Here is a 21154-nt window from a genome sequence, read left to right as displayed (position 1 = left end):
TCTAACAACTCTGTGAGGCATTATCACTAATTTACAAATGAGGAAATTAAGCCAAGATGGGTATGTCAATCTTTTTAAGCACTATATCCTCAGCCCCTAGCAAAAGGCCTGGCACAAAGTAGGTGCTCAATAAATATTTGTCAAATAAATAAAAAAGTCTAATATTGTGCCTAAGGCTAGTAAACAGGGCCTAAATTCAAACCCAAGTCTGAATCTAAAACCCCTGCTCTTAATCACATTTAAATCTTTTAATAATGATGTATCTTAGTAAGAGTAAAAATGTTTTTTTCCTTCTGTGTATGTTTCACTATTTTTCAGATCTTCTACAATTAACATGTTATTTTTTCAAACAAGTCATTAAAAACATTAAATCACAGACTAACCACAAAACACAAAAGATGTTTTGGGGACTATAACATGAAATGAACAAACACAAAACAGGAGGGGAAACTAGCACACTAGTATCTGCTAGAATAAATGAAATAAGGACAAAGCATTTGAAGTAATTTACATTAGATTAGGTAGATATTGAATTTTATAATGTAAAAAGAATATGGGTTCTTTTCAAGTATCTATGAAAAATTATAAAGAGTATGTCTAGACCATAAAGTAAATCCAAAAGTCTTCAAAGCAGGAATTGTACAGATCATATTTTCTGATTATGATAAAGAAAGTGAATAAAGAAATAAAGCAGTCATTCAGAAATTAATATTCTTATAAAAAACTACTGGCTCAAGGAATTAATAACCGTAGCCATCCCTTACACAATGCTCATTTTGTTCAAAATACAGTGTTAGCCATGTTACATATATTCTCTCATTTAATCCCAATTAATCATTAATAAACCATGAGGTGTGTTATTATGTATAGCAGAGAAGAAAAAACTGAGTAACTTTTCCAAGATCACAGAGCTATTAGGTTTGCAGATAAGATAACCGAACCGAAGTCTGAATCCAAAGCTCATACTCCTACACAGAAATGCTGTTAGAATTCATTAGACATCTACCTTTGCTCAGTTTTCTCTATAAAGTTTTTTAATCAAAAGTAGAGAAACCTAGAGTCCTCCATAACACATGTTCTTAAAGTGTCCATTTGTTAACTGTACTATTCTAAGAGGGTAATGGTTCAATTTTCGAACATATTCATGTTCAGACATAATATTTAAAATCATAATCTCCTAAAAGCAATCCCTTTGAATATATTCACACTCTCAATAGGGCATTTAAAGAAGGAAGAAACCGTAAAATTACATAAAACAAAGTAGGGAATATAAGGTAAACATGATTTGCCGTAAGTTTATTTCTAAAAAGCAGTGTGACTGTGGAAAAGTCACTATTTTTTGGTACTTATCTGCAATCCGTAAGAGTTAGATGGAACCTTGGCCAGCATGGATTTGAAAGTTTGCCACAGGACTGTGGGCAAGTCCTTAAGCCTCTCTTGAGTTGTGGTTTCTTCATGCATAAAATATGTGGTTATCTAAGAGCTCTTCCAGCTTGACAATGTTATAATCTTGTGACTTTAATCCTTAAACTTTAAGGATTAAAGTTATTAAAGATTTTCTAGGGTTTTCACCTGAGGAAATTACTGATTCTGTATTTAAAGCTGTTTTTATGTTATTTCTTTTCTTTTTTTTTTTTAGCGGGGAGAGAGAGAGAGAGAGAGAGAGAGCGCGCGCGCCCGTGTGCGCGTGTGCCCACACAAAGGGAGGGGGAGAGAGAATCTTAAGCAGGCTCCACGCCTCAGGACAGAGCCCGGGGATGCAGGGCTCCATCTCACAACCCTGAGATCATGACCTGAGCAGAAATCAAGAGTTGGGCACTTAACTGACTGAGCCACCCAGGCGCCCCTTTAAGTTATTTCTAAGTCTAATTTTATCTGCATCCAAAATACAGTTTTATTTATATCCTTCAGCGGTGCCTTTGTACCCAACTGTAAACAAGGATAATGTCAAAGAATGATTGTATAAATGTTGTCACCTGAAAGAGAAGTACTAAGAAAAAGAAAACATTGTTTTTCTGTGAAGAGTAAGGAACCTAAAGCAATTTTATAATTTCCACAATCCAATTTTACTATTTTTTTAAGATTTTATTTTTAAGTAATTTCTACATCCAACCCCAAACTTACAACCCCGAGATCAAGAGTTGCATGTGCCACTGACTGAGCCAGCCAGGTGCTCCCAATTTTACTATTCTTATTTCACTAGTGTTGAAAATTAAGTGTCACCTTGTTTTTTTAAGCTCCTCTATCTACTTCGAAGCCTATTCCTGCCTTCCTAATACCTTCAAGTCCCACCTCTTAGTACTCTAATGGAGTTGGGAGTATTTTCCAAACCTGTCTGATGATCAGAATCACCTAAGATTCCTGGTAATGATACATTACCTGGCCTTATCCGAAAATGAATCGGAAGTTCCAGAAGCCCCATGGTATTATTTCATTTTTTAAACAGCTACTTTAGATGATTCCTGTGATTAGACAAGTCTGGGAAATCACAGTGTAGAGAAAAGATCGTGGGCTTTGAAGTCTGACATATTAAGCTTCAAAACCTGACTTTGCCCTTTATTATAGGTGTGACTTTGGGCAAGTTACTTAACACGAGCTTCAGTTTTCTAGTCCACAAGATTTGGATACTAGTTATGTTGGAGGTTGTGGTAAAGCTCATTGTGTCTTGGGTGTTTAGTGTTAGCTTCTCTTTCTTCCTGCTCGCCTTGCCAGAGGAAATGACAAATACAAATATTTGAGGGGATTCTGATGAGTCTCTTATCCTAATGGGTCCACTTCCATTTTGAGGGCTAAAAATTTGAGTACTAGATAACTCTTTAATGCATTACTTGGGTTGGCTAATTTAAGAGTCTAACGAACAAGGCTAATGATTTCTTCTGGTTTCCAGAGGCTTACTGAAGCCCTCCTACCTAAAACAGATACACCATGATGATGGGCTTCAAAGCTCAAGCTTTTGTTATGTGACTATGGCAAAATGACCTGAATCTCTGTTTCCTCATTGATAAAACAAGTGGTGCTTGAAAGTCTGCTGAACTGAACCCAATATATGTTACTGATAATGTAATGGTTAATAATCACTTAAAATTATGTAGTCTTATAAAGACCCTTTTGAACAAAAAGAAGACAGCAATAATAGCCTGCAAGTAGTAAACTGAGACAGAATGGGATTTGTTCAAATACACAATAAATCAGAGCTTAACATCCAAGCAAAATTCCTATTTGTGTAGTATCAACTGTATCTTAACACAAAGTGTTTTAGACAAGTTTGGAGTTGAATTTACTTAGAAAATAACAATCCAAACTACTCACTCATTAAAAAAATGTGTATACATATTTAAAAATTACTAAAGGTATAAACACAACCTGGCAGCAAGGTTTATTTCTGAAAAAATAATCAAAGATAAAAGTTCCTAATTATAGCTCCATGATTAATTCTAGCTGTACATGTATTAAGCATAAACACTATTAATAAGTGCATTTTACTAAAAATTGTTAGCATTAATTGTTCAAACTACAAGATAACTAAAAGAAGCTTAAGAAATTTTTAAAAAACTAAAGATCTGGGGATGTTCATTCAAGACAGGAGGTTACCCTCAATTCTTAAATATAAATGATAAGAAAAAAAAAACCAAACCTTGAATCTTATTTGAACTAATTTAAAGAGCCATAGCTTTTCTCTCAATTTATTCAAATTATTCTTTAATGCAACTCAATTTTAAATTTAATTCCTGCCCTTTGCTTGTTAATTTCCAAAAATTTAATATTTTTACTATTTTGAATGAGATTTTTTCATTACCATTTTTTTTAAAGATTTTATTTCTTTATTTGACAGAGAGAGAGAGAGCGAGAGCAGGAACACAAGTAGGGGGAGTGGGAGAGGGAGAAGCAGGCTTTCCGCTGAGCAGGGAGCCCGATGCGGGGCTCAATCCCAGGACCCTGGGATCACGACCTGAGCCGAAGGCAGGCACTTAACGACTGAGCCACCCAGGCGCCCCTCATTACCATTTTTTTTTTAAGATTTTATTTATTTGAGAGAGAGAGAGAGAGAGAATGAGCAGGAGGAAGGGCAGAGGGAGAAGCAGACTCCCCGCTGAGCAGGGATCCTGATGCAATGCTCGATCCTGGGACTCTGGGATCATGACCCAAGCCAAAGGCAGACACTTAACCAACTGAGCCACCAGGTACCCCTACCCTTTTTAACTAGGAAAGCTATTTAATTTCTGAATATATATTTTGTGTAATACCACCTTATGAGACTATCATTAGTTTTTTTTCTTTAAAGATTTTATTATTTATTTATTTGAGAGAGAAAGCATGAGCACGCAGAAGGAGAGGGAGAAGCAGGCTCTCCGCCGAGCAGGGAGCCTGATGCGGGACTCAATCCCAGGACCGTGGGATCATGACCTGAGCCGAAGGCAGACGCTTAACCGACTGAGCCACCCAGGCGCCCCGAGACTATCATTAGTTTTTACAGAACCTTTTTAGTGGCTTCCTTACGTTATCTAAGTAGATAATTTTATCATCTATGAATAGTAATTCTTTACTATTCTTTTGAATACTCTGGTTTTCTTGTCTAATTGCATTAGCAAACTCTTTCTAGAGTATAAAATAGAGGTGAAAACAGCAGGCATAGTTTTAATGAGACTGACTTAAAATATGTCCCCATCAAGCATAATGCTGGCTATTGGTCTGAGACTGTTTTTTAGTTAACATTAAAGACACACCCTTTTATTCCTGTTTTACTAAGTTTTTAATTGAAATAGACATTGAATTTTATCTAGTGCTGACTTTTTTTAACTTTTAAATTAATGATTATAGATTCACAGGAAGTTGGAAAAATAAGAGCGGTCCCATATACCTTTAACCCAGTGGTTACATCTTACATAACTTCCTGTCAAAACCAGGAAATTTATACTAGTACAAAGCCCAGACCTTATTCAGATTTCACTAGTTTTACAGGTTCTTGTGTGTGTTCTACGCAACTTATCACATTATAGGTTCCTGTATCTACCACCACTATAAAGATACTGAACAGTTAGTTCACCAACACCAGGATCTTGTGTGCTGACCCCTTTATAACCACGCCCACCTCCCTCCTGCCCCTTTCTAACCCTTGCAACCACTGATCTTGTCTCCATTTCTACAATTTTGTCATTTCAAGAATGTTATGTTAATGGAATCATGCAGTATTTAACGTTATTCACGGAATATAAATTCCCTTGAGAGTCATCCAACTTGCGGCATGTATCAATAATCCATTCCTTTTAGTTGCTGAGTAGCATTCTAGTGTGGATGTATCACAGCTTGTTTAACCATTCATCCACTGAATGACATTTGGTTTCTAAGTTTTGGATATTACAAACAGAAATGCTATGAAAATTTGTGCACAGACTTCTGTGTGGATATTCGTTTTCATTTCTCTGGGATCAATGTCCAGGAGTATGACTGCTGGGTCATACAATAAGTTGATGTTTAGTTTTTAAAGAAACAGCCAAACTATTTTCCAGAAAGGTTTTATCATTTTACACTTCCACTAGCAATGCATGAGAGATCTAGTTTGTCCACATCCTCACCAAAATTCAATATTGCCACTATTTTTTATTTTGGCTGTTCTAATAGGTGTGTACTGATACCTCATTATGATTTTAATTTTAATTTCCCTGATAGCTAACCATGTTGACATCTTTTCATATGCTTATTGACTATCCACATATCCTCTTCAGTGAAATGCTGTTCATTTCTTGTCAGATTTCTAAATGGATTGTTGAGCTTAAGTTACTGTTAAGTTTAGAGAGTTCTTTATATATTTTAGATACAAGTCCTCTCAGATACAAGTTTCCAAATATTTTTACCCAATCTGTAACTTGTCTTTTCATTGCCCTAACAGGGTTGTTTTCATAGAGTAAATGTTTTGAATTTTAATGAAGTCTAATTTTTTTCCTTTTATGGATTGTGTTTTTGGTGTCTGGTCTAATCATTTAGCCCAAAGTCCTGAAAGGTTTCTTCTAGGCCTAAATTCTAAAAGTTTTATATTTTACATTTAAATCCATGCTACATTTTTTTTTCTGTTTGCGTTTTTTCCTTTTTGTGTGTCTTTTTATCAGACTTTTTTTTCCTATTTTTTATTTTAAACCCAGTATAGTTAATATAGTGTTATATTAGTTTCAGTTGTACAATACAGTGATTCAACAATTCTGTACATTACTCATTGGTCATCAAGGTAAGTGTACTCTTAATTCCCCCATGATACATTTTTGAATTAGTTTCTGTATAAGGTGTGATGTTGAGGTGCACTGTTTTACCCATGGATGTGTAACTGCTCCAAGCACCACTGTTGAAAAGGCCATCTATCCTTTTTTCATTGAACCGCTTTTGCATCTTTGATAAAAATCAACTGGCTGTACTTGTATGGGTCTATTTCTGCATTCTATATTGACGACCCTCAGAGATCAAGACCTGAGCTGAGATCGAGTCGGACACCCAACCTGACTGAGCCACCCAGATGCCCCTGTGTTTTATCCTTTTACCAATACCACAGAATTTTGATTGCTGAAGTGTCAATTTTGATTACTGAAGCTTAAAATTGGGTTGATCCTTCACTTTATTTTTATCTTGTATTAGATATTCGAGTTCCTTTACCTTTTGAATTTCCAGGACTAGGCTGAATAGGTGAGAATGGACATCCTTGTCTTTTACTTGATATTAAAGGAAAAGCATTCAGTCTTTCACCATTAAGTATGATGTTATCTGTGGGGTTTTTCTGTGTATTCTTTATCAAACTAAGTTCCCTTTTATTCTTAGTTTGATGAGTTTTTATTATGAATGTTTAATTCAGTTTAATGCATTTTCTGCACTATTAACATGATGTGATTTTTCTTCCTTTTTAATATGGTGGGCTATACTGAATGATTTTTGAATACCGAACCAGTTTTACATCCTTGGAATAAAAACCATTTGATCACAGCGTATAGCTCTTTTCATATATTGCTTGATTTCTTTTGCTAATATTTTGTTGAGGATTCCATGTTTATGTTCTTGAGGGATACTGGTCTAGAGCTTTCTTTTCTGTACTTTTTTTTTAAAGATTTTATTTATTTATTTGAGAGACAGAGAATGAGAGACAGAGAGCACAAGAGGGAAGAGGGTCAGAGGGAGAAGCAGACTCCCTGCTGAGCAGGGAGCCCGATGTGGGACTCGATCCCAGGACACCAGGATCATGACCTGCGCTGAAGGCAGTCGCTCAACCAACTGAGCCACCCAGGTGCCCTCTGTACTGTCTTTAGGTCTTGGTTTCAGGGTAATACTGGCCTCATAAAGTGAGTTACGAAGTGTTTTCTATTTTCTGGAAAAGACTATATAACTCATATTATTCCTTTATTCTTGATATTCTAGATCATTCTTTTAAAAGCGCTCAGTCATTTAGTGTCTGCCTTCAGCTCAGGTCATGATTCCAGGGTCCTGGGATTGAGCCCCGCATTGGGCTCCCTGCTTAGCGGGAAGCCTGCTTCTCCCTCTCCCACTCCCCCTGCTTGTGTTCCCTCTCGATGTGTCTCTCTGTCAAATAAATAAATAATATCTTTTAAAAAAATAAAGATACACCACCCTGGCTGAAGTGGAGCAGTGACTCTTGCTTTTTTGAATAGGAGTGGGATGGAAGTTCAGTTCCACTCCTGGTACCAGTGAAAGTGGGGAACCAACCTGCACCATCGCATTGCCTCTGAGTAGGGGTATAAGCTCATCTACCTGATGGATCACACTGCCAATAGGGAGACAGAAAGCAGAGGGCTGACTTGCACTGCTTTGTTGCTGTAAGGTAGAGTGGAAAGTTCAGCTTCCTTAAGGGCCCAACTAACAGGGGAGGGAAGAAGGGGAAGTGGAGTGCCAACCAGCCCTGCTATCCACCATTTTGTTCTGCCTTGTAGACGCCAGATGAGGGGCAGGGAGGCTCAGCTGCTCACTGGGCCCCACTGACATCAGGAAAGAGGGAAGCAGAATTGACTAGTCCACCTCCAACCATCTTATTCTGCCTTGTTAATTTTAGGTGAAGGTATAAGCTCAGCTCCTCATTGACACAGGGCAAGGGGAGGCTTAGTGGGGACTACCCCAGCCTCACACCACCTTGTTAAGTTTCACTGCTTCCAGATTGGGATGGAGGCTCAACTGGCTCCTGGACCCCACTGACACTACCTTAGTGAGAGCATCACCTCCTTCTATAGGTGGTGGCATGGGGGCGGGGGCAGTGAGGGAAGATCAGATCCCGGCTCACCCTGCCAAAACCACCCAGCAGGGGGAATCAAAGTGCTATCTGCTTTTGCTAGGCAGGGAATGGGAGATCAGGTCCTTGATCTGCACAGTCAACGTCACCGAGTGGAGGAATTCAAGCACTGCCACTTGCTTCTTTGGAGTAGGGTGGAATTTTTCTGGGGTGTTTGGCTACAGTAGGGTGTGTACTGTCAAAAAGATTTACTATTGTTAGGCTACCCTTTCCTCATTCACTTGGCTAAAGAGAACAGGCTTTTCTTGGAGTCCCTTTTGTCTGTGTCTATTGGTGGTTCAGGTTGGAGGCTTTTACAGGACCTGTCCAAGATATATGGGAGGCAATAAAAAAAAACCCAAGGAACTCACTATTTGTGTCATTCTTTGAGTCCCAAAGTCTGTAGGCAGTCTGCCTTCTTGTTTCCACCTTTCAGAGTGTTCCTGTACTTGTTTGATGTGTTATGTCTAAGGTGTTTTTGTTGTAAAAGAGGACCTAGGAGGAATAGGGCTTCTCCAACTTGGCAGAACCAGAAGTCTCCTCCAAGTGATTAATTTTTATGTTGAAAAAAAATTTGTTTTGTGTATGTATGTGTGTTTTAAAAGGAACTTTATTGGGTGTCAGGGGTAATAATATTTACTGTCTAATATTCCACATTATGCTTAAAAGTGCACTATGGAAAACTGCTATAACATTATAGACCATAATTTTCTTCTAAAGTTCCAATTATATTTGTTTGGAACATTCCTGGCTAATTTAGCTTGCTTCATGTTATTTAACTGCCTGTCCACCTCAGTACTTTTAAACTATAATATTCCAAAGGAAATAATCCTATTTCATTTGTCATCACCTAGTAATACACTTCACACTCAGAAGAGCCAGGGGGAAAAGTTCACTTTACAACTCATTTACAGGGGTGCCTGGGTGGCTCAGTCGGTTAAGCATCTGCCTTCAGCTCAGGTCATGATCCCAGGGTCTTGGGATGGAGCCCCATGTCAGGCTCCCTGCTCAGCAGAGAGCCTGCTTCTCCCTCTCCTCCTCCCCCCTCCCTGTGCTCTCTTTCTTGCACACTCTCTCATGTTCTCTCTCCCACTCTCTCCCTTAAATAAATAAAATCTTTAAAAAAAAAAAACCCTCATTTATGAGCTCTTTTTAATAATCCAAAGGAAATCTTTTTTTTTTTTTTTTAAAGCAGACTCCACACCCAATGTGGGGCCTGAACTCGTGACCTTGAGATCAAGAGTCACATGTTCCACTGACTGAGCCAGCCAGGTGCCCCAGGAAATCTTATTTTTAATTTGTCTGTGACATTTCTCTCTTTAAGTACCCCCCGCTTACTGCTTATACCAATAGCCAGCAGGAACTTGAAGGAAAGGAGGCAAACAGGCTTTGTTTTGCATTTTCCTACTTCTTTAAATGAAACACCTGTATATCTCAGTTAACCTAAGCAAGTATTTAATTTTTGAGTCTAGACATGTGGTTTTGATTGACCTTCAATTATTTCCTGTACTCTTGCTTTAAATAAGAAACTATAGAATAGTATAACAACACTGAGGAGACTGTAATGAAAAATATCACTGCTTCAATTTTTGCTTTCTTGCTATAATTTTCTATAATTAACATTTCTTTGTTGTATTCCTCTAGAAACTCTGCTCTGGCTGGGCAAAGGGGTGGTCCCGGTGATGAGGTAACATAAGGTATCTCCATAGATTGACCCAGTTGGAAAAATCCGTGTTCTAGGAAAAGCTTTGAATTTATCACATATAAAAATGAAAAAAAAAATCTTTTGAAAGCACAGACTGAAACTAAGTTTTCTGAAGAACTATGTACAGTCCCTGACTTATGATGGTTTGACTTATAATTTTCGACTTGACAATGGTGCGGAAATGATTATTTAATTTCATTCAGAAGAAACCACACTTTGAATTTTTATCTTTTCCAGGGCTAGCAATATGTGGTACGACACTCTCTCATGATGCTGGGCAGTGGCAAGGAATGGGAGCTCCCAGTCAGCCATGTGATCACAAGGATAAACAACCAATACACTTAAAGCCATTCTGTTTTTCACTTTCAGTACAGTATTCAATAAATTACATGAGATAACCAATACTTTGTTATAAAACAGACTTTGTGTTAGATGATTTTGCCCAACTCTAGGCTAATATAAGTGCTGAGCATGTTAAAGGTAAGCTAGGCTAAGCTGTGACATTAGTATGTTAGGTGTATTAAATGCATTTCCAACTTATGGTGGAACATAATCCTATTTAAGTCAAGGAAGATCTGTATACAATATAACATAGACAAGGATCTTCTATTAACAGCATTAATGCAAAAACTCCACTTAAGTCTCCAAATCAGTAAAAAATAAGCACAAGAATTAATTATGTATACAAGTAGACAATAAGCACATGAAAAGATCCTTAACAGGGGTGCCTGGATGGCTCAGTCGTTAAGCGTCTGCCTTCGGCTCGGGTCATGATCCCAGGGTCCTGGGATCGAGGCCCACATCGGGCTCCCTGCTCCGTGGGAAGCCTGTTTCTCTCTTTCCTACTCCCCCTGCTGTGTTCCCTCTCTCACTGTGTCTCTCTCTGTCAAATAAATAAATAAAATCTTAAAAAAAAAAAGATCCTTAACATCCTTAGTTATAAGGGAAATGCAAATCAAAACCACAATGAGATACCACTTCTTACACACTACAATGGCCATAATGAAAAAGACAATAACAAGTGTTGATGAGGATATGGAGAAACTGGAACCCTCATACACTGCTGGTAGGAATGTAAAATGGTTTAAGCAAGTTGGAAAACAATCTGTCGGTAATTCAAAATATTAAACATAGACTTACCATATGACACAGCAATTCCACGCCTAGGTGTATACCCAAGAAAATCGAAAACATATGTTCACATAAAAACTTGATACAAAATGTTCATAGCAGCATTATTCCCCATAGCAAAAAAGTGGAAACAACCCCAATGTCCATGAACTGACAAATGGATAAACAAAACGTGGTATATCCATACAGAATATTACCCAGCCATAAAAATGAAGCATTGATACATGCTATAACATGGATGAACTCTGAAAACATTGTTAAATGAATGATGTCAGACACAAAGGCCATATATATGATTCCATTAATATGAAATGTCCAGAATAGGCAAATATATAGAGAAAGTAGATTATTGGTTGCCAGGGGCTGGGGATAAGAAGGAAAAGGGACTGACTGCTAATGAGTATGAGATTTATTTTGGGGGTGATGAAAATGTTCTGGAATTAGATAGTGGTGATGGTTGCAGAACCTTGTGAATATACTAAAACCCACTGAATTGTGTACTTTACAAGAGCGAATTTTGTGGTAAGTCATATCTCAATTTTTAAAAAAAGATTCATTAGGGCTATTTAACCTAACAGGTAAAAAAAAAAAAAAGGAAATAACCCCACCAAGGATCATGTAAACTTTCTTTAAATTTCCTTTTCTTATACTATAGGAAGATAAATGGTAACTTTTTCAGGTTGAGTAAGATCCTATTTTCTGACACTTTGAGGGAGTGTCAAATAGATTTTTCTGAAGAGATGCAAATATAAAGAGGTAATGATTTAATAAGCGGCAATTCAAAAACAGAGCACAGTTACCCAAGCACACACCTAGGGACTTCTATATAAAGAACTGTTAACTAATATCTGGACATCACCCCCCCTTTTCCAAATACTGTAGTTTTTGTTTCAATTCTAAACAGCTGTTTAGAAATCCCAAAACATTTTCTCATACAATGTCACAAATGCTGTTTTTCAGGCTAGCTCACAAAAGCCTATTTAACCCACAATGTATTTGGAGAGTTGAACCTATTTCACTTTTCTAACTCTACCTATACGTTCCCATAAAAATATATTCTCATACAAACCACTGAGAACCTTTTTCCCCTGTTGATTTCATCTAGAATGAATCACCCACATGCTGTTCTCAACTCAAGCATGGCAGTCTAGCGGAAAGTCAATGGAATTTGCAATCTGAGACTTGGGTTTGAATCCTGCCTCCTCTACTAACTAGTGGTGCAACCATGAAGAACTTACTTAACCTTTCTAGGCTTCAGTTTCCTCATCTGTAAGCTGAGAATTATGTCTACCTCATTCAAGTTGATATAGACAGTATCTAGTCAGAGAGGGCATTCAGTAAATGTTAATCTACAAGATGTATCAATCCACTTTTCCAGTATTAATTAGCACAGTATAATTAACAAAATGCAACATTTTTTGATAGCTAATTTCCCCAGTGCTTGGTGTTATCACTTGAACGAGAAATGTCACTGTAAAACTAGCAAAACTATAAAAGTGCAGAATGGTGATTTGAAGGGCACATACCATGTAGTAGGGTTTATAAAAATCTTCGGGGTAGGTGAGGAACAAGACAAAGCTGATTAAACATAATTTGAAAAAGCATAGCAAGTATTTTTTCATTTAGAAAAAGCTTTAGCCTATTAACTTCAAAATACAAATAACAGAAGGCAGAGCTGAAAAACACCGGTATAGAAAAAAAAGTCCAATTTGTACTAATCCTGTAATCTTTAGAACTGTGCTGTTCAACGTGGTAGCCAATAGCCACAGGTGACTATTTAAATTAAATTAAATTAAAATTAAATTTGAAATTCAGTTCCTCAGCCACACTAGTCACATTTCAAGTGCTCCATGTAGCTAGTGGCTACTGAACAATGCCAATCTAGAAGTTATGGGGTTTTTTTTTTTTTTAAGTGAATCTTTCCTGTTATTTTATATTGTTTTCAGGCTCCTAAATGTAAAAAATTGAAATAGCATTCTGGGTAACTGAGGTTTTTAGTATAGGTTCTACAAGATTTCTGGAGAGAAGTTTTCTCCCAAAACACTGTATGTGAGACGCACCTCAATCTATTATGTCAAATTTATCTTTTGCTTCAGGCTATCATTTGACATCTGCTTCTAACACATATCAAATGACTGAATCAAGTTTCCTATAACAAGCTTTGTGGACCACAGGATTAGAGGCAAGGTCACAGGAATCTAGATGACCAGGTCAAGTTTGAAGATGAGATCATTATTATACAGAAGATTATAAAAATCAATTTACATGGTAGATTAAACATAACTAGTTTTTAAGGTATGTAAGATACCATGGGTATATTAGTTAAGGTCGGGAAATCTGATTTAAGTTATGCTACTACTGTAATTCTATTTATATTAATAGAAGAAAAGAATGTCAGGAGGTATAAAAGAGCTTTTGGATTTACACACAAATATAGTGTAGCTAATAGTCAGGAAACTAGCACTATTTCATGGGGGGAAAAAATCCCACCAAAAAACTCCAAAAGACAATGTGTAGACCTGACTCCAGGTGGGGCAGTAGGCTAGCTTTCTGTCTTGTAGCCATCTGTTCTTTAGATTATTCACATTCCTTTCTAGTTGACACCTTCCAGAAAGGAAGGTAAATATGCTGAGTAGGTAATGCCAGTTATTGAGCCATTTGGTCACTGTTATGTTGAAGCATAAAAAACTGCTTATTAGTAGGTAAGATGTCCAAATACCCCATGACCCCAGAGGTATGTGTATACGATGGGCAGAGATCACAAAAAGGGTGAGGATGCTATTTTGCATTATTTGGTAAGCTGCAAATGTAAACTGTTTTTTTAAGATGGAGTAACAAGGTTCCCAAGTTAAAAATGACTGCATCAAAGTATCACTAACCCTAGCTGTTTTCTAGTAACTGCAAGTTAGAAGCAATTAATTTAAAAAGGAGTGGGAGAGATAGATTGATGGCAGCATAAAGTTGCCAAATGTTAAAAGAGAGTTTGTAAGAATTATGAATTTGAGATGTAAGTTAAAGAGCAAGTCAATGCAGGGTCCACTTAATAGGGGCAATTAGCTTGATATTAAGGTAGAATATGACCACTAATTTTCAGAATATGGGATAAAAAAGTTTAAGTTATCTTAAACTTTCATTTAAATTATATTTAAGTGTTTAGTCCATTATAAGATGGAAAATCGTACAATTTAAAAGATTTCAATTCAAAATGAAACAAAAACTCCTGATATAGAAAAAAGCTTTGATACAGTCAATTAAACATAACAGCTCAATTGCAGGCAATACTGGATCATGTTACTATACTTATCAGATTGTTCAAACTGTTCTGCAAAGCACTTGTGTCCTTTGAGACTTCAATAGAAGGTTCATGAAAAAAGGGTTCTGACATCAAGTCTCAAATGCTGTGGGCTATATCCTTTTTGCAGATTCATCATGTACAATATCATCTTAAAAGTTCTATGAAGTTATGAGGTAAAGACATTGGTCAAATACTGTTTAACTCTATAATCCCCAAATTTATTCGATTATGTCACGCTCCTGTGTTTTGTTTTTGCACGGCAGAGATGGTTGCTGGGGCACAGATACACCTTTAACATTTCCAGAGATTTCTCAGTTAAAAATACTGTATATCCTATTTCAAATTCTTTAAATACAAATACCCATAAAAGACCAAATCCAAAGGATTCTATTTCTAGATAGGAAAACCCAGTTACTCGTGGCATATTCAAATAACCAAAACAAATGTGTTTAGAGTAATGGGGAGGGAGGTGTGCCATACTAAGTTCTGTCCCTAAAAGTGAAATTAATAGAACTGATCCTAAAATATAAAAAGGTGTGCACATTTTGTTTTGGTATGCTTTAGAAAGTAAGTTAAAGTTCTACTTCTTAACACTATATATTGACTTTATCCATTTCTTCAAGGACATACTTCCTTCAAGAAGTTGACATCCAGGATACACCAGGTTTCATCAATCATAAGACACTATCATGTATAAAATACACTATCTTATATATCACTAAGAGGAAAAAAACACTGCTAAACAATCACATGCCATGGATTGTGAGATGCCTTCCAAACTGACCAATGTTGAAATGTGAACACAACTTTCCTTTCTCCCTTCTTCCACACATATTCTTCAAATGTTCTTTATCTGTTTTCCCCCTTTAAAGATGATATTGAAGAGGGGAATAATACAAAAAGGGACAAGATTCAAGAGATCTGCATTCACCTTACCCTTACAATTATATTCAGATATAATGGCTCTGTTTAAACAGATCAATCAAATAATTTTTAATTGTTCTGCTTGATTCTAAAAAAATTACTCCAGAGGAAACACACAGAACTTCCTCAGACAATTCTGTCAGATGATTCATTATATTATTTATTAAACACTGAAACCATGCAGTGAACCACGTACTTTACATATAGTATCATTTCACTTAATTCTCACCACAACCCTATGAGGTAGATATTATTCATCCTTATTTTACAGATTAGAATGTTGAAGCATAGAGACACTATAACAACTTGCATAAGATTACTGTTATTAAGTGGCAGAGCCAGGACTCAAACCCAGGTCTTTATGGCTCCAAAGCTCATGTTCTTTAACACTTTGCCATACATCAGAATTATCTCAAAAAGTACCTTCTAAATTTTAAGGAGATAAGTAAAACTGAAATATTTAATTGCTAGTAACTAATGTATTTGCTTAAAATAGGCCAAATGTATAAAATAATAGTTATGTCTCATATAGATACATTTTATCCTGAATCTTCTTCAGAAAATGCATATATTTGTGTTTTTTTAACTCTACACATTTTACAACAATTATTTACGGCTGCTTTATCTTTGTTTTTATGTTATTTGGTATTAAACTGATAAACTGGAATATATGAGATCTGCTAATTGTTCCAGATTAATGATACAGGAAACTATATCAAATCTGAAGTGGAGTAGAGGAAGACATTTAATGCCAAGTATAAAAATGCAGTTGGTTGTTTTTATTTTCTATTATGTGAATTGGGGAATTGCATGTATAATATATAGATTTGCACAATTGCATTCCAATGCTTTAAAACTTGTTATCCACCAAAACACATAAACAACCGAGCTCTATCACACTCATGCATTATCAAGAGACCACCAAGATGTCACTGTTGTACACTGTAATCTGAACCACTGGGTCTAAAGCATCCAGTCTGCACTGGGAAACTGGTGCCCTTGACATCACCGAACATTCACAGCCTGGTATATCACATGTCCCTGAGTATGGGACTCTAGAGCAAATCTTGTCAATGATCACAATGGTATTAATGTTTTAGTGTGTGATAAATTTTTAAAAATATCTTTACAACAATTCTGCAATTCAGACTTCTGATAAATGATCTGCTATATTTTTGATCTATAATTTACTGATTATCACATCCTTGGTCAAGAATGCACATCCCAATTATGCCACTCTCCTTAAATAAAAATAGAATATACTCATTGTGATTTCCAGAAACATACTAAAGAAAAGGCAAGTCTGCCTATACTTGTTTCTTTAAGTTTATCCCTTTATCTTAAAATTTAAATGTACCAAAGAATTTCACATTTTAGACCAACCCAATTAGTACAGCGAGAGCTGCCAAAATAAAGCAAACTTTCCTTAATTTTAGTTTAACGAAAACTGACATCTTAGGGACGCCTGGGTGGCTCAGTCGGTTAAGCGTCTGCCTTTGGCTCAGGTCATGATCCCAGGGTCCTGGGATCGAGTCCCGCATCGGGCTGTCTGCTCCACAGGGAGCCTGCTTCTCCCTCTGCCTCTGTCTCTCATGAATAAATAAATAAAAAAAAAAAAAGAAAACTGACATCTTATAATCACTGAAAACAATGAAGTGTTCAGTAATGTGTCACAGTTACTATTGACAGTTGACATGTAACAATACCTGTCCTCTCCTCAGATCTTCACTTGGGGGAAAGAAAAAAACCTGAAAGGTGGTAGAAATGAAACAGGAAAAGGAAGAAACTTAATAAAACATTTTTTCAAAATCAATGATCATACTTTAATAGAATGTTTTTCCCTACAGACAAAAATAAGAAACCTAGTATCAATATAGTAGAAATAGTACAGAATCCAATACAATCTTTGAAAATAAAAATGGATGCATATCCACTGAAGATGGTTTCCAACACAAGGGTCTCATTTTTTATAAAGAAAATATATAGTTAATATTTTTAATGTATTATGGGTACTTGCTATTTAAAAGAATTCAAGGTGGCTATTTTTATACAGCACATTTCTATAAATTAAAAATAATCTTAATTTTAAGGTTAAATTAATTTAAATTGTTCTTATTTACATTTACTATCATTTATCCTTTATATAAAACTGAGAAAAAAGTGTCACTTTAGGTCAGGCTTATGATCCAGTAAATGTTATCCCTGACAGCAGTGGCAAGAAATTTACAGAGTAGTCACAATTCCTTGATACCTGTCTCCTAAACAGTCAGATACTCAAAAACATATTAGCATCTTTAAATAACTCATTAAAGAGTTGTGAATTCACCTGGACTATTTAGGACGCTATTTTGTTTTTAATTTTGTTCTAACCTTGACTGCTTACATAGTACTTCCTTTATTATCCAAATTTGCTTCTTTAAACATTTGGCCTAGTTCTAGCCTATCATGTTCTGACCCATGTTTGAGTTAACCACAAGGGTTTTTTTGTTTTGAGCACCATGAGACCCATGTGAGGTCTTAAAGCAGGAAGGCTATGTAAAGGAATGAAAAACTGCCTGTACTTTTGGTGAGGTACTCAGGTCTTTTAAGATTGCTCATATTTCAATGTAAGATTAAAATGATAAGAACAGAAATAACATTGATAATCACCCTATTCCTGACCATCATAATTCTTTCAGTGGACATCTATTGGGTCCCCAATATATATGTGCCAGGCACTGTGTTAAGTGCTGAGAATACAGAGAAAAAAAAGGCTCTGCTTTCAAGATTTCACAATCTACTAGGAATGAGACCACAAATGTAAATTCCTATAGAGACCAATTCTGAAATCTTTTAGCCTGGAGAGAAAAAATTTGATGTATTTACTCAAGTAAATGTCTTTCCAAAAAAATGATTTTACTCTGGTAAAATATAATTATTTTTTGATAAGGACTTACTGGGGAGGAGATGGCATAATAGCAGGCATAATAATAAGTCCAATATTAGACTTCTGAATGAAAATTCTCAACCTTCTCCTTACTGGCTTCAATTTCCAAAACTGTATCAGCAGTAATTTACTTGAAACAGATGAACCACCAAAGGCAACAAAATATCTAAAGGCAATTTAAAAAGATCTTTTTTAATTAATCCAGGCAACACTAGCTCCGTGTGACATATCTTATGCCAAAATACCAAGAAAATTCTTTGAAAATGGCAAGTTGTGGAATCCTATCTGCCAGGTTCTGGAAACCATGACAGTAACTGAAATAACTAGGCTTTAACAAGTGAGACCGCTTATAATACCATAACTGTTTCTGAAAAATACATGACCTCTAACTACTGGCTTATTTATTTATACCCTGAATTTTTCCACAAAGGATTTGAAACAGTTACCCTAATATAAAGCGAAGCACATGAATTATACCCACCCGGCTTTGAATTGTGGCTCTGCCATTTACTATTTATAATCTTTGTGCCCTTAACTTCGGAGATTCAGTTTCTTAATCTGTAATAATGAGGATCACAATCCTACTCTGTTGGGTCATAAGAAGGATAAAATGAAATAGCATGTACCACAGTATCTGGCATATAGTAAGTGCTAAATAAATATCAGTTTTGTGCCTTCCCTATCCAAATGTATGCTATGTAGAAAAAGGATAAGGTGGAATTTTAAATGATTTTTTAACACACTGATATGTGCCAAGCAGAAATGTGGACTGATTATGAGTTGCAAATGTTACGGTTTGCATGTAACAATCAGGCTCAAAGCAAATTCAGTATCTTTTCATAAGGTCAGCACTTTGAGAACATATTTTATAAACCTTTTAGCTATATTATTTAGTGCAAATAAAATCTGGAGAAAAAGATGAATGAAAAGAGCCCATTTGCATACTAATTTTCACACTATCCATTCAAAGGATGATTAAACAGTCTAAATTCAATTTTCTTATAAAACATCTATAGTATTAATCAGGCTAACATAATTTTAAATGTAATTCTGCTAGTCTTAAAAACGTGATTCCTTTTAAAAATATTTAGAAAACATCTATCAATATCTTTTCTATTGAAGAGCAGCGTTTAATCTAGATTTTTAAAATATGATCCAAGTCACAAAATACTAAGTACCAGCCGTAAGCACTATTACAACTCTGCTCACGTTAAGGAGAGCAAGTAAACATTTTATACAGCAGTAGAGGTGACTAGGAAAAAATTGAAAAGCTATTTGAACTGATCCCCCTCCCCCTCCATTATACCCGGGAATGCAAGTGTCCCGCATCTCAGATCAAACTGAGCCTCGGTCTTACTGACGTAACCAGTAACCCTATCCACCTCTCACACTGCGGAGGCCGGCAGGGCAGCGGCTGCCGCCAAGTACACCACTCATCAGAGCCTGCCCCATTCCACCCCCGCGTTTCAGTCATGCTTTCCAGAAATGGGGTCACTCACTAACTATTACACACACGCAGCCTATCATCCTGTAATCCCCCAAAGTCCGCTGCGGGGATAGAAGACAGCAAAAAGTCAAGAAGGGAGAATCACAGACATGCCACCATCAGGAATTGATTTTTCCACTCCGGAGAGGAGCGCTGATGCCCTGGAATGGGTCTTGTCTGGATTATTTTCGCAGACCCCGAGTTGGTTCTGGGACAGGGGCGGCTGCGAAAGCTCGATGCTGTGCCGTGTCCGGGGAAATTGTTTTGCCGTCTTTGGGTATATTGTTTTGGTTTTTGGCACTCGGTTAGGTGTCTCTGGGATGGTCACCGAATAGATCCTGGGGGAAGAAAACCTGAAAGCCCTTCAGGGCGGCTACTGATGGCCTTGAATATCACCCTCTCACCTCCAGGAACAGGAAACTCAAGTTAAAGCTCCTACGGACTGGGTCCTCGAGCTCAGCGACCTAAGAAATGGGGGAGGGGGGAGGACCTCAAGCTTCCACTTTCTCCCTTGCACCAGCAGAAACCGCTGCGGCAGACAAACTGTGGGGAGGCAAAAACCCTTGGCTGTCCTGCACCCCTTACCCGAAACCCCCACAGGTCGCCAGTCCTGCCTTGGGCCGTTCCAGCCCCCAGGCGCCCGACTCACAGCACCAACTCCCTCCCCTGGCCGGACTCGAGAGTCCCCGCTTCCCAGTGAACCTAATCCATACCCCTCCCTTACACCCCAAAGTCGCCAGGGTCCAGGGAAGCCCCCAACCAGGCAGGGCCAAACTTCCCAACTCCTCTCCGGCCCCCGCTCAGCTTCCCGCTCCCCCCACGCAAAGTTGATTAAAATCGGCTTCTTGCAAAGCCCCAGCGCCCACTCCAAACCCCACGCGCCACCACACCACAGCCCCCCGAGCGAGGGAGGGGAGGTGAGGGTGCGGGTGGACCAGAAGGGCAAACAGACCAACCCCAACTACCCAAACCGGAATCCCAGACAGAGGGGAGATGCGAGCAGCAGAGGAAGGGGCCAAGTGGCCAGCCCCAGGGAGGGGAGCTGGCCCGCGGGGGCGAGGGGAGGGGCGCGCCGGCCCCCGGCCGCCCGGCTTCACTCACCTCAGCGCTGTCGGACGGGCTCTCCACAGCCATCTTCTGCCACGGGTCCGCCAGCTGCGCCAGCGGCATCTTCCCCCCCGGCCCGCCGCCTTCACCGCCTCCTCCCTCCCCTCCCGCCCCACGGCCGGCCCCGCTCTGTCGCCGCCCGAGCCCCACGACAGCAGCAGCGGCGGCGGCAGCAGCAGCAGCAGCGCCGGCTGCCCGGGAGAGGGCTCGGCGCCGACACCGACCCTCGAACGCCGCGCGCCTGGCTGGAGATGTCCGCGCGCGGAGCGAGAGCCTCGCGCCGCTGCCGGGCACCCGGTCTCGCCCCTTTCTTCCTCTCCTCCTTC

The 21154-nt window shown here is 38.1% G+C and overlaps 1 protein-coding gene across 4 annotated transcripts in view; it reads right to left on the bottom strand.

Annotated features, from left to right (window-relative positions):
- The window catches only part of RPS6KA3 (ribosomal protein S6 kinase A3), a 115134-nt gene extending 94213 nt beyond the window's left edge, over positions 1-20921 (bottom strand). The window contains exons 1-2 of one of the 4 annotated variants that reach the window (XM_028122556.2): positions 20823-20909; positions 17016-17057 (exon numbers count right to left, since the gene is read on the bottom strand). In XM_028122556.2, the coding sequence (XP_027978357.1) occupies positions 17016-17057; positions 20823-20891 (111 nt within the window). In that variant the 5' untranslated portion in view covers positions 20892-20909. Of the gene's footprint in view, positions 1-17015; positions 17058-20822 lie in introns of those variants that run through there. The other 3 variants (XM_028122558.2, XM_028122560.2, XM_088028851.1) reach the window with 3 other exon arrangements.
- Positions 20922-21154: the final 233 nt, after the last annotated feature.

The sequence above is a fragment of the Eumetopias jubatus genome, unplaced genomic scaffold (genome assembly GCF_037043125.1).
Source record: "Eumetopias jubatus isolate StellerSeaLion01/CBP00866 unplaced genomic scaffold, mEumJub1_p1.0 scaffold_11, whole genome shotgun sequence".
Taxonomy (NCBI): Eukaryota; Metazoa; Chordata; class Mammalia; order Carnivora; family Otariidae; genus Eumetopias; species Eumetopias jubatus.
The sequence above is the reverse complement of the archived record's forward strand: the minus strand, read 5'-3'. Positions and strand labels throughout refer to the sequence as shown.